General features: G+C 56.1%; 1 protein-coding gene across 1 annotated transcript in view; it reads right to left on the bottom strand.

Annotated features, from left to right (window-relative positions):
• Positions 1-1104: 1104 nt before the first annotated feature.
• Positions 1105-14370, bottom strand: part of LOC125637426 (uncharacterized) — a 54412-nt gene continuing 41146 nt past the window's right edge. The window contains exons 3-5 of the mRNA XM_075127250.1: positions 8092-8357; positions 4369-4514; positions 1105-3698 (exon numbers count right to left, since the gene is read on the bottom strand). Of these exons, the coding sequence (XP_074983351.1) occupies positions 3033-3698; positions 4369-4514; positions 8092-8357 (1078 nt within the window). The 3' untranslated portion in view covers positions 1105-3032. The remainder of the gene's footprint in view (positions 3699-4368; positions 4515-8091; positions 8358-14370) is intronic.

Raw genomic sequence — 14370 nt, 5'->3', positions numbered from 1 at the left:
CTGTTTATGACAGCAGAGAGGTATTTAGTGAGTATTTAAACAGTGCTTTGAAGCTGCAAAGCACGAACCAATAGCTCAGTATCATTACTCATTTCACTTGTGCTGCCAGGGGCAGTGAATACAGCACAGATGCATTTAGAAAGTCAGCGTTGTTCGAGAGCTTAGCTTTTCCAGCTGCACACCCCAGTCTAGCTGCAGGGAACCCATCAGACTTGGGCCATCCATCAGCAAGGAAAAAGCTTTCTAAGTTCTGAAGGCACGAGCAGAGCCCTCCAGACGAGAGCCTCCCTCTAAGTGTGACAGCAATGGGGACACCTTGCCAGAGAAGTCAACCTGCTGCAAAGGGTGAGGCCTTTGAAAACAATTGTCCTCCCATGTAATTCTACTATAGTCACTTCCTGTGGGCATGGTGGATTTGAATGAGGAATTGGGGGGTGCCTCTCTGAGGCTTGTAAACTCCCTGCAGCCGGTATCAGGGTTCTTCCATGATGGGGAACACCAGGGAGCCTGAGTGCCCAAGTAACCCTAGCAGAGCAAGGTGCACTGGAAGATTTTAAGATCAGAAGAGAACAGAATCATTAAATAAATTGTGCATTACTCCTACTCTGAACGTGTCTCGCTCCAGCTTCCAGCCACGAGATCTTGCTCTGCCTTTGTCTGCCAGGGTAAAGAGTCCTGTGCTATCAGAAATCTCCTCCTCATGTAAGTACTTGTAGACCATGGTCAAGTCACCGCTCAACCTGCTCTTAGCCTCTCACTCTAAGGCATGTTTCCCAGACTTTGAAACGTTCTCATAGCTCTTTTCCTAATACTTTCCAATTTATCAGTATCCTTACAGAAGTGCAGACCCAGAACTGGAGACAGTATCCAGCAGTGGTCTCACTAAAGCTGTATATATAAGTAATACCATCTCCCTACCTGCTATCCCCTTGCTAACACAGCCATGGCTCACATGCACCCTCCTAGCCACAGCATTGCCCTGGGAGTTCATTTCAGTTGTTTTCTATCATGACCCCTGAGTCCTTTTCAGAGGCACTGCTTTCCAGGATACAGTCTCTCCTCCCCCCCCCCCCCCCCCCCCCCCCCCCCCCCCCCCCCCGGCTGGTAAGTGTGACCTACATTCTTTGTTCCTAGTGCTGCAGCTGATGGCAGTGTGGGAGGGGACTGTGTCATGATTTTGCTTTCACCTCCCCTCTCTCCCAGCTCCCCAAACTCATTCTTTCCCCTCCTGACTGGTTCTTCCAGGTGATTATCCATGTGGATCCACACAGTTAGGGTGAAGACTTGCACAACAGGCAAGGTCGGAAGCCCTAAAACCAGCATCCATTGGGGCCCCTCATCCTGGCTTTCAAGGCATAAAAGGACCCCAAACATCCCATATTCCCTCCTCCTACTCTGTGAATGCTTTCCCCAAGACTCTGAAGAAGGGGAAAGTGAGCAGGGTCATAATCACACTGGTGAGGAATCACTTTTCTTTCTTTGAGAACTGTCCCATAGATTCCCACGCTGGGCAATTAACAAGCAGCTCTGGGCCTCCAGGCACACTAGCTGCAAAAGTGCCTGTAACTTGGGCATCAGCTTGAGGGAGTCGTGCTGCGTAAGGGGTGTGTAGAGCTGCAAAGTGTGGCTTTGTATACATTAGGGAGGGAGCCAACGTGGAGGCTTTAGTCCTAGCTTAGTGTGCACTGATCTCCCCAGGAGGCTGAACAGCGGCCAGGTGAGAACTGAGGTACAGTCTGATTCATTTGTACCACCTGGGAGCTGTGAGTGCCTGAACTGGCCTCACTCCTCCACGTCACAAAGGTGTGAGGCCCTTGTGGCTACATTGGGTCCCACATACAATGTAACTGAAGAGCTGGGGTCACACAACTTGTGTGGGGCAGGCCCAGCCTCCTTGGGAGTGAGGCTCTTGAGAAAACACAGAGTTGCTAATGACCTGAAAGAGCCTAGGTCGCTGAAGCAAAGGGTTGCCGCTCAGGAGCTTTGGATTCAATGCCTGGCACTGCCATAGACTTCCTGTGTGCCTCAGTTCCCCACTGCAACACAGGAACCAGAATACTTTAGGATTACCATATGTCCGTATTTTCCCGGACATATCCAGCTTTTTGGTTCTTAAATCCCCATCCAGGAGGAATTTTAAAATATCTAAAAACCTCCGGGATTTTGCCATTATTATTTTTCCCCAAAGTTGATCATTCAAGAAAGAGAGTGAATGCTGATCACTCAAGAGAGAGTGCCTGTTTTTTCCCCGTAGCTCCCAGTGCTTGCATTGCGAAACAGCTGTTTTGCATGGCTGGGAAGGAGGGGGGAAGAGAGGGAACGCGGCGCACTCAGGGGAGAAGGCAGGGCCGGGGCGGGGATTTGGGGAAGGGGAGCAATGGGGCAGGGCGAGGGCGGAGTGGGGGCAAGGTCTTTGGGGAAGGGGTTTGAATGGGGGCAGGGAAGGGGGCGGGGGTGCGAGCAAATAGCCCCCCCCCACCCGTGGAGTGTCCCCTTTTTTGAATGTTCAAATATGGTACCCCTAGACTATCTACTGTCACTCCTCTCCCCACGTCTATCTTGGCTGCAGAACCCGTGGTCGCAGGAGACCATGGGCTGGAAGGGACCTCAGGAGAGCAGGACACGCTGCATGATCTCCTCACCATCCTTGTCCTCTCAATCTCCAAATCTGTGGGGTTGGAGATTATTTTAGGAAGGTGCTTGCAGCGAGGGATGGGTGGACATACAGGTGGGCCCCTATGGGCAGGGCCTCCATGGGTGTGACTTGGTCCCCGTGCCTTGGCTGCCAGAGCAGTGCTGAGCCATGTAGGCCCTGCCTCAGTTCCTGGGGTGGAGCAGGGACACTGGTGCCTTCCAAGGGCTACAGGCTAAACAGCCCAGAAGGGCACCCAGAGGGAAATTCAACACATGTAATCCATGCAGGGGCTGGGTCACGCAGATCACTGTCCCTCAGGGCAACAGGCGCGGCTGGTCCCCACCAGCTGCTACATTCCCCCCATAGATGGAGTCAAGACTCTTCTTCCCAGTTTGTCTCAGTCCTTCTTAAAATCCTGGGAGGTTCCAGGCCCCTGGGGTGCAGACAGAGCAGAGACAGCTGGTGGGGAGGGGCCGCTCTCTTTGTGATGGGTATGGGCGTATATCTTGGGGGGGATCAGTAGTTTCAGGACAATTACTGGTCTGGGGAGATAACTGGCTTTGGGGGGATTAATTTGTGGGGGATAAATGGCTTTGTGGGTGAGGAATGCTCTGTGTGGGCTTACGGGTTCTGGGAGAATGGCTGGCTTTGGGGAGATGTAGGGTGTCTCTGGAGGTTCGTAGGGTGGCTCTGGAGGTACGTAGGGTGGCTCCAGGGGGGCGACTGGCTCGGGGGGTATGTAGGGTGGCTCTGGAGGTACGTAGGGTGGCTCCAGCGGGGCGACTGGCTCTTGCAGGACAGGGAGCAGGAGAGGCCCAACTTTGGTGGCAGCAGCAGGAGGCTGGAGGGGCACAATCTGTGGTGGCAATATCTCCTCAGGTGTCTTCTCCTCGGGCTGCAGGAGCCCAGTGTTCTCCAGGATCCACTCCAGAAAGGGCTGGGTAGAGGTGTAGAGGCCCAGCTTGTGGGCCTGGGCACAGTCGTGGCCCCAGCTGGTGATGCCAATCACGTAATACCGGGATGTGACCTCATCTTTGCACATTAAGGGTCCCCCACTGTCCCCCTGCAGAAAGAGGGAAGGAGTGTTACTGAGGACTTGTGACCGCCAACTCCTGTCGGGCAGGAGGCAGGCAGAGGATGCTGGCTACTGTGATGCTGTGAGAGTAGCTCCCACCCATAGAGGGCTACAAGGCCTCTGCCTGCCAGCTTGGCCCTGCTTGGCCCAGCTTTGGCTTCAGCCTCCCCGCTGGTGCTCTCTGGATGGGGGTAGTTGTGAACGTGGGTACAGAGCTCTATGGGATGGCTCCAGGGCAGTGGGACGGTTATCCACCACCACGGTTTGTGAGTAGGCTCACAGGCAGCAACAGAGCTGTTCTCAGGTTTTCCATCACCCCCTGCTAGGTCTCCAGAGCAGGTCAATGGTCCCGGCGTTAAATCCCACTGGCAGATGAAGACGAAGGTCTGAGCAGGAGGCGGCCCTCCACCAGTACTCCCGGAGCTGTCTCCAGCTGCAGTCCCTAAGGCCAAGCAGCCCTGATACCTACAGAGCTCAGCTCTCCCCCGGCCATGCACTCGTTTCTGGGGGCGTGGAGAGAGGGTGTTAACAGGGGCGCAGGGCCTGTGTACCTGGCAGCCGCTGCTGGCTGGGGACAGGCTGGTGATGCCCAAAGAGGGCAGTGGGGAGAGGAGCTAGAGCTGGGGCAGGTGCAGTGAGAGGGCGCCGGCCTGCGTACCTGGCAGCTGTCGATGCCTCCTTGCTCGTACCCTGCACACAGGTTGTTGCTGGCGATGGCCCCGTTGAACCAGCGGCTGCTGTTACAGGTCGCAGTGTCAATGAGCTGCACCTTGGCCTCCTGCAGGATGTCAGCAGTGCCCACCGCTGCAGGGAAGGAGAGGGTTTCAGCTCTCTCCCTGTTCATCCAGCCCAGACCCCGCCCGCAGCTCTGCCCCTTCCTTCTGCGCCCTCATGCCCCCTCCCCTACCACGGAGTCGTGTCTCAATGCCCCGGCACAGGCCAGTTCTGGCTCCTGGAGTTCTCACCGTGCCCCATGGAGCGCCAGGGACTGTCATTCTGACTCCTGCTCCAGCAGCTGGGGCCCAAAGGCAATGGCTGGGGGGAGCAGCCTAGGCCCCTCTCAGCCACTGTACTATTCCCCCTCCCATTGCCATGAGTAACCGTCAAGTCATCAATGTGCGGTCACCCCAGGGATGGCGCGCCCCCCAGCCATGGCACCCAACAAGCCCAGGTCCGCCTGTCCGCCCAGACCCACACAGGGCAGCTGGGGATTTTAGTGATTATTCCCGTCTCTTTCTCCCCACCACGGCTGGGGAAGGCGAAGACGTGACTCTAACACTTGAGGATGCTGTGAGAGCTGTGCTCATTCGCCTCTCCTCACTAATGAGCCACAACGCCTCAGCCCCGCTGCCCAGAAAGCCAGGCTTCTGCTTCCCAGGCTTCCTCCATGTGGCTGACAGCGTCACAGCTCCCCAGGCACACAGGTGTCACGGACACGTGCGCTCGGCGGTGTCTGGCACCACTTCTGTGGAGGACCTCGAAGATTAACCCTGAGACCATGAAGTGGGCTGGGCCCTCCCCGGGAGCCATGCAGGGAGCGTAGTATGAGGTCAAGGGGGGTGTGTGCGTGCATGGTGTCTGATGCATGCTGGACCAAGTCTAAGCACGTGTAGCTCCGTGCAATGAGTGCTGATAGCCCAGCCTGGCTCACAGAGCCTGGATTACCGCAGACAGGGTGGTGTGGTTTCTGATTCGGTGTAGCTGAACGGGAGCGTGTTTGTGGCCATGGCTGTCCTTGTGTCCAGGCTGAATGAGGCGGGCAGAGGATGCTGGCTACTGTGATGCTGTGAGAGTAGCTCCCACCCATAGAAGGCTACAAGGCCTCTGCCTGCCAGCTTGGCCCTGCTTGGCCCAGCTTTGGCTTCAGCCTCCCCGCTGGTGCTCTCTGGATGGGGGTAGTTGTGAACGTGGGTACAGAGCTCTATGGGATGGCTCCAGGGCAGTGGGACAGTTATCCACCACCACGGTTTGTGAGCAGGCTCACAGGCAGCAACAGAGCTGTTCTCAGGTTTTCCATCACCCCCTGCTAGGTCTCCAGAACAGGTCAATGGTCCCGGCGTTAAATCCCACTGGCAGATGAAGCCGAAGGTCTGAGCAGGAGGCGGCCCTCCACCAGTACTCCCGGAGCTGTCTCCACTGCAGCTGTCTCATTGTGCCACGGGCCGTGCAGACATTAAGCAGAAAAGACAGAAGGTCCCTGCCCCAGGGAGTTTAATGCAGTTATTGCTATTTATGTGTATGGTGGGAGTGCCTAGGCGTGGCCAGACCCAGGTCCCAGCCCCACTGCCAGGTGCTATTCAAACGCAGACCAAGGAGCCAGTCCCTGCCCCAGGAGTTCACCCTCTAAGACCAAAAGACAACAGGTGGCTTCAGGGGAGAGCAGTGAGACAACGTTGGTGAGCAGGACGAGCCCAGGGCCCAGCTCCCCCACTGCCTAGCCACTGTTGAGGGTTTGCAGGCCTCCTGGCAGAGGCGAGGTTTGATCTGCTGTCAACTGGGAAGGCGGGAGGGTTGAAGGGAAAAGGGGAAATGGAGAAGGTAACAATTGTGTTTCACAGTAAGCAGTACTCCCGGCACGCCGGCCTCCTAACAACCTATACTCCGCTGGCTGACTGGTTTCTCTGTCCCAGTCATTCTTCTGAATCCCTCCATCACTTATTTGGCTCCCCTCTAAGGCAAACAGTCCCAGTCTCTCTTCACAGATCTGCTGGTTCTTGGCCTGTTTCTGAATTTCCCGCCCTCCCAACCCAGTGACTGGTATAGCACAGAGTGCCCGGAGGAGGGTTGGCCAGCTACCGTGCTAACAGTCCAGTTACATGCCGTCCCCTACCTGATGCACCCTAACAGCCCATCTGTGGCTGCTGCACACTGAGCAGACATTTCACTGGGCTGCAGGCCCCCGTGCTCTGTGGTTACGTTGGAACCCAGCAAGGTGTGGGCTGGTCTAGCTAGTCCTTCCCCCGTGCAGTGCCCAGCATTGAATTCCATCCGCCCTCGTGTTGCCCATGCCCCGGCTGGCTCCGGTGACTCTGACGGGCCTCACCGTCGTCTCTGGAACTGACTGTTTCGGCTGCTAGACTTGCTCCTTGCTGCACAGCCCCCTTTCCAGATTATTAATAATACATGAACCTGCCCCAGTCCTGGTACAGCTTCCTGGGCCCTGCTGCTGACCTTCTGCCGGGATGAAAGATGACCATTTAGTTGTGCTCTTCTCTTAGCCCATTTCTCTCCCAAGACAGCACCTGGCCTCTCCCCCCAGGACTGGCTGACTTTCCCTAACACCCTCTCAAGAGGACACCCTCAAAGGCCTTTGGAACATCCAAATAAATCAGCTGGTTCCCCCATTATTTTAGTGTCACACAGAAAGACTATTAGGAGACTGGAGAGGTGGGTGTTGCTGTGTAGAACCTACAGAGGAAAAAGCAAAGACACTGGGGAAAGGGGGTAATGCTCAAGGGGCAGGTTAGGGCAACGATGTGACTGAAGAGCCAGGGCTAGGAGCTGCAGCCGCCAGATGCAGGTAGGAGGCAGCCCCAGTTGAGTAGGGGCTGGCGCAGATGATGCCGCGGTGCCTCCTCACCTGCCCTGCCCATAGTGACTAGACTTGTAGTGTCTGGTCAGTAGATGTGAGCTGGGAGAGGTGGGACTGCGGGGAGTAGCTTAGGCCAGGTCCTTTACGGCAATTTCAATAATGACCTACAGCAGGGAAGCAAACATGAACTTCATGAACTGGGCAGAAGATACTCAACTCCCACGGACTCCACTAGGGCCAGGATTTCACCCGCACTGGAAGCAGTTGCAAATACTATTGTAGGAGGGAGGGGGAGGGGAAGAGAGGCAAGTGATGGGGAGAGGAGAGAACAGGGGGTAGGGACTCAGGAGGAAGGGGCAGGATGAAATTCATGCTGATGGATAAGTTGACCACGAACGATAACATCCCCCACCAATAACAGCTGCATGCCACTGCCCAGCACTGTGTGTCACTTGCACCTGTCCCGAGCAGGTGACAAGTTTTCTCAGCCCAGCATTCGCCATTCACACCACTGAGGCAGCTGGCCAGCTGTAAGCCACAGCTCAGGTGCCGTGCCAGGCAGAGCCTGCCTCTCTGTCCATCGGAGAGCATAAGTGAGCCCCACCCACGGGGCTGCTGGCAGTGTGGGGCAGGAGGGGCTTACAACCCATTTTCCAACCCCATTCATAACTGCAATGCATGTGTGTGTGGCCATAGATGTATTTGTGTGTGCATCCCCCTGGGCGTAGCTGCGTGTGCATGTCCCCATGTGTGCGGCTGATCTAGTGCAGCCAAGCCGTAAGGGCTGGGTCCATCCCTCTCCTAGACCCCCCGGGGAACAAGACGGCACCCGCGCGCACAGCCCCTCACTGTTCTGGCTGGTGCTGCCCCAGCCACTGATGTAGCAGGGGGAGAGGCTGGTGACGGCCATGAGTGCGCTGGGCAGGCAGGCCGGCTGTGTGAGGTCATCAAAGGTCACAGGACGGTCGAGCTGGATGAGGGCGATGTCATTTGTCTCCTTGCGTGGATTGTACTCCTGGTGCAGCACGGCCCTGTGCACTGAGCGGATCTGCACTAAGTCTGACAGGTGGGAGAGCTCTGAGATGCCAATCACAATCCTCCACCGAGCCAGGACCCTAGACACGCACACACAGCTGGGTTAGTGCACAAACCCAGGCCTGTGGATTCATAACACCCACCGTACATCTCACACACACACACACACACACACACAGCTGGTTACTGCACAGACCGGGGCACCATAAACCCCTAACACCCCCCTACGTCACACACACAGAGCTGGGTTAGTGCACAGACCGGGGCCCTGCAGATCCGTAACACCCGCCGTACGTCACGCTCACACACACACAGCTGGTTACTGCACAGACCCGGGCACCACAAACCCCTAACACCCCCCTACGTCACACACACACACAGCTGGTTAGTGCACAGACCGGGGCCCTGCAGATCTGTAACACCCACCATACGTCACGCTCACACACACAGCTGGTTAGTGCACAGACCGGGGCCCTGCAGATCCGTAACACCCGCCGTACGTCACGCTCACACACAGCTGGTTAGTGCACAGACCGGGGCACCATAAACCCCTAACACCCACCGAACGTCATAGAATCATAGAATCATAGAATATCAGGGTTGGAAGGGACCCCAGAAGGTCATCTAGTCGAACCCCCTGCTCGAAGCAGGACCAATTCCCAGTTAAATCATCCCAGCCAGGGCTTTGTCAAGCCTGACCTTAAAAACCTCTAAGGAAGGAGATTCTACCACCTCCCTAGGTAACGCATTCCAGTGTTTCACCACCCTCTTAGTGAAAAAGTTTTTCCTAATATCCAATCTAAACCTCCCCCACTGCAACTTGAGACCATTACTCCTCGTTCTGTCATCTGCTGCCATTGAGAACAGTCTAGAGCCATCCTCTTTGGAACCCCCTTTCAGGTAGTTGAAAGCAGCTATCAAATCCCCCCTCATTCTTCTCTTCTGCAGGCTAAACAATCCCAGCTCCCTCAGCCTCTCCTCATAACTCATGTGTTCCAGTCCCCTAATCATTTTTGTTGCCCTTCGCTGGACTCTCTCCAATTTATCCACATCCTTCTTGAAGTGTGGGGCCCAAAACTGGACACAGTACTCCAGATGAGGCCTCACCAACGTCGAATAGAGGGGAACGATCATGTCCCTCGATCTGCTCGCTATGCCCCTACTTATACAGCCCAAAATGCCATTGGCCTTCTTGGCAACAAGGGCACACTGTTGACTCATATCCAGCTTCTCGTCCACTGTCACCCCTAGGTCCTTTTCCGCAGAACTGCTGCCGAGCCATTCGGTCCCTAGTCTGTAGCTGTGCATTGGGTTCTTTCGTCCTAAGTGCAGGACCCTGCACTTATCCTTATTGAACCTCATCAGATTTCTTTTGGCCCAATCCTCCAATTTGTCTAGGTCCTTCTGTATCCTATCCCTCCCCTCCAGCGTATCTACCACTCCTCCCAGTTTAGTATCATGCACACACACAGCTGGGTTAGTGCACAGACCGGGGCCCTGCAGATCCGTAACACCCGCCGTACGTCACACACACACACACAGCTGGTTAGTGCACAGACCGGGGCCCTGCAGATCCGTAACACCCGCTGTACGTCTCACACACACACACACAGCTGGTTAGTGCACAGACCGGGGCCCTGCAGATCCGTAACACCCGCCGTACGTCACGCTCACACACACAGCTGGTTAGTGCACAGACCGGGGCACCACAAACCCCTAACACCCACCGAACGTCACACGCACTGCTGGGTTACTGCACAAACTGGGGCCCTGCAGATCCGTAACACCCGCCGTACGTCATGCGCACACAGCTGGGTTAAGGCACAGACCCGAGCCCTGCGGATCTGTAACACCCACCGTACATCACACACACAGGTGGGTTACTGCACAGATGTGGGCCCCAAAGACCCGTAACACCCACTACATGTCACATACCTAGAGCTGGGTTAGTGCACAGAACTACAGACGGTCCCACAGATCCGTAACATCCACTGTACGTCACACACACACAGCTATCGACCGGGGCCTGTCGGTGTTACAAGTGGGATCGAACCTGGGACCTCTGGAGCTTAATGCATGAGCCTCTACTGCATGAGCTAAAAGCCACATGGCTTAATCTCTAAGTGGTCTCGGGGAGGGAGAGAGGGAGAGAACACCGCACCCAGGAGGTGAGTGGGTTACACGCGCACAGCCAGGTTAGTGCACAGACCAAGACTACGATTTCTGACACGCTCGCTCAATCAGAGCTAGCATGCGCACGGCTCCTCGAGCTGGGACTCCCACCCCTAGCTTCAAGGGTAGATGTATCCTTGGAAAGAGACAGCCTGGAACCCACCACACGTCAGTTCTTCCAGTGGGTCGTTGCCCCACTCACATCGCTGCACTGTATTTTTAGTTTCAATTTCCATTTCCCACTACTGGGGCCCCATGCCTTGGGCACTTTGCTAACCCTAGTGACAGTGAATGGCGACTGTTTAATTGGGACAGTATAAATATGAGCTCTGTTCAAAGGGGCTGCATTTAGCTCGTTGGGAGAGAAGTGGGACTTTCCTGCAATATTTTTATGGATATTTGTATGACTCCAAACCTATCACCGTGGTATTGCTACCCAGTGGGTGCAGCAGGGTTAAAATTCTGCCCCTGGGACAAAGCAGGAGACACAAGGTGTTTTGTCTGGGGTGGTATGAATGGATTGTTAGGGACTGGCTGGGACCAGCCCATATAGGGACTAGGGACTAACCTAGTGAGGAGGGCTTTAAACTAGGTTTGATGGAGGCAGGTGACAAAAGCCCACAGGTAAGTAAAAAACGTGGAGACTTCGGAGAAGGGTTGGAATCTGGGGGGCAGGGCATGGGCCATTACAGCCAGGATAAGGGAGAGACAAGAGAGAACACTGGGGACGGGGTGGGAGGGGAATCAAATCAGTATCTTAGGGGTCTGTATACTAATGCAACAAGTATGGGGAGTAAGCAGGAAGGGGAAAAGGGAGGAGCTGTTGGACCAAGGCTGAGATGGAAATAGGAGACAGACCTGTTGAACGTCTCTGGTTAAGGATAAAAGGGGAGGGTGATGTCACAGGCGCTGACTCCGTTGGTGCTCCGGGGCTCAAGCACACAGGGGAAAAAACAGGGGGTGCTCAGCACCCACTAGCCAGTGGTTCCGGGCCCCGGGGCTGGGCACTGATCAGCTATTTGGGGCCCTGGGGCTCGCCGCAGATCAGCAAGCGGCTGGCAGGAGGCATTTGGGGGAGGGGAGAGGAGCGAGCGGCAGGTGGGTGGGTGGGAGCCCTTGGGGGAGGGGGCGGAGCGGGGTTGGGAAGAGGCAGAACGAGGGCGGGGCCTTGGGGGAAGAGGCCAAATGGGAGCAGCGCTTGGGGCGGATCAGGGGTGGAGCACCCACCCCACTGGGAAAAACAAAAGTTAGCACCTGTGGTGCTGTCATGGTCGGGGTCTACTACGGAACAGCTCACCAGGAAGAAGAGGTGGGGGAGGCTTTTTTACAAATTAACAAAATTATCCGAAGCCCGGGACGTGGTGGTGATGGGGGACTTCAACCACCCAGACACCTGCTGGGAAAAGAACTCAGCAGGGCACAGATTACCCAACAGGTTCTTGGGATGGATTGGAGACCATTTTTAGTTCAGAAGGGGGAGAAAGCTACTCGGGGAGAGGCTGTTCTAGAGTTGATTTTGACAAACAGGTAGGAACTGGTTGCAAATTTGAAAGTGGCAAAGGCAGTCTAGGTGGAAGCAATCATGAAATGGTCGCATTCATGATTCTAAGGAATGATAGGAGGGAAAACAGCCAAATAAAGACAGTGGATTTCAAGAAGGCAGACTTTAGCAAACTCAGGGAGTTAATAGGTAAGATCCCATGGGAAGCAAGTCTAAAGGGAAAAACAGTTGAAGAGAGCTAGCAGTTTTTTCAAAGACACATTATTAATGGTGTGACGAAGTGGGCCTGTTCTTAATGTTTCCTCTGAATAGTGTGGGGGTGCCTCAGTTTCCCCTATGCAGTTCTTAAGTATCTAGGTGGTGGGGTAAGGGTGTATGATCATTGCAGAGCCCTAGAGGGCAGGTGTGTGCAGGGGTCTGGACACAGAGAATGGCCGACACCCTGTTTCCTGGCAACTGATGGCCTGGGCCCTTCCCCCCCTGCAAGGTGAGAGCTGAAGGGTTGGAGAACAAAGGAATCAGGTGACCACCTGGCCCGGGAAAGGAACAAAGCCCAGAGGAGGAGGGGCTGGAGGGGGTTTTCAGTTTGGGGCTGGCTGGGACATGGAGTGAAGGGCAGACGTGGTTGTCTGGCTCACTGCCCCCCAAAATGGACCCAGCTGAGGGGTCCCGTTCTCTGCACCTGCAAGCTCTGTGTTAGACCATGTTCCTGTCGTCTAATAAACCTTCTGTTTTACTGGCTGGCTGAGAGTCACGTCTGACTGCGAAGTTGGGGTGCAGGACCCTCTGGCTTCCCCAGGAGCCCTGCCTGAGCGGACTCGCTGTGGGAAGCGCACGGAGGGGCAGAGGATGCTGAATGCTCCGAGGTCAGACCCAGGAAGGTGGAAGCTGTGTGAGCTGTGTGTCCTGAAGACAGGCTGCTCACAGAAAGGCGACTGCCCCAGAGTCCTGACTGGCTTCATGGGGAGCAGTTCCAGAGCATCGCCCAGGGACTCCGTGACAACTGGTGGCAGCGGTGGGATGTACTGCACCCCGTGGATGGTGCTTCCTGCAGTAAGTGACTGGGGAGCAGTAACACGAAGGGGGATTGCCGAGGACCAGGCCTGCTGAAGGCTCAGAGAGGAGCGGTTTCGGGGGGCGGTTAACCCCTGGGAGTGTGTGACCAGCGAGAAGGATTGTGCAGTAACAGGGTTCCCCTGGGGACTGCAGCGAGCAGTCCAAGGGGCGGAGGAGTCTGCAGCTCGACCCTGGCAAAGAGGTGGTGACCTCGAGAAGGGCTGGCACACTAGGGGTTCTCCCTGGAAACCGTGGGGAGCTGAGAGCACACGGGCCTGTGAGTCCACAACAACTTGGGAGGAGCGGAGTGATGGCCTGTCACCGTCTCCTTAAGAAGGACATTGTAACCCTGTGCAGAAAGAGAGGGTTGAGCGTTGGAAAGTTCACCAAAGCAGAGTTAATCGTGCAGCTGGAGGAGGATGATCGCTCTAAGGAACAGATTCCTGACCCCAACTGGGGCTATAGCAGGATCTGGGAGCAGCTGGAGCGGGAGCCAGGCATTGCCAAGACTCCTGTCCCCGACCAGACGGGGGTCTTCACGATCGGGTTCCCCATCGGGGGATCGAGACGGACGGGATTGGAGCGGAGTCTGAGAGAGCAAGAGGACCGTGGGAGACAGCGAGAGCCCGAGAAAGAGCTGCAGAAGCAGCAGCAGGATGAACTGGAGGTGGTGGGGCGGAGAGGCCGAGGGGACCTCCCCGGGGTGAGTGGGGATAGATCCCGGGGGGCCAGTTCCGCAGGGAACCTCGAGACTAAATTGCTGCCCCTAGTTAAGGGGGGGTGTGTGGATGCCCACCTCACTGCCTTTGAGCAGGCTGGAGATCTGAACCAGGGGGACCCTGCGGAAAACCCCGGTGTCTAGCTCCCTTGCTGGGTCCCAAGGCCACAGACTCCATCAGCCAGATGGGTGGGGAGGTGGACAGGCTCCCACTCCTGACCCCAACCTATATGTCTGTGTGGAGTTCCCTGGGGTCAGGCCCCTCGGACCCCCAGTGGGAGCGGAAGGGGATGGTCAATGGGGAGACATTCCTGGGGTGGCGAGATCCTGGGACAGAGAGAACTGGTGTCAGACCCTGGGTGGTGCAGCCTCAGAGGCTGAGGGCCTGTGTGAGCTGGGTGAGGGTCCCAGGGACGAAGCCCCTCGCCCTGCCTATGGCCCAGATCCCTGTGCAGACCCAGGAGGGGTGGGGCTGGCTGGCCGTTGGGGTGCCCCAGGACACCAGCTGCGAGACCCTGTTGTGGGGTGACTGTGTCTCTTTGGGACAGGATCCAGGCCCTGCTCCTGTAACTGCCGAGGGTTTGAATTTGAATCCAGGGAACCAATCGGTGGAGAGGGAAATGGTCAGTGAAAATGCAGATGACCT

This window comes from Caretta caretta, chromosome 1, assembly GCF_965140235.1.
Source record: "Caretta caretta isolate rCarCar2 chromosome 1, rCarCar1.hap1, whole genome shotgun sequence".
NCBI lineage: Eukaryota > Metazoa > Chordata > Testudines > Cheloniidae > Caretta > Caretta caretta.
The sequence above is the reverse complement of the archived record's forward strand: the minus strand, read 5'-3'. Positions and strand labels throughout refer to the sequence as shown.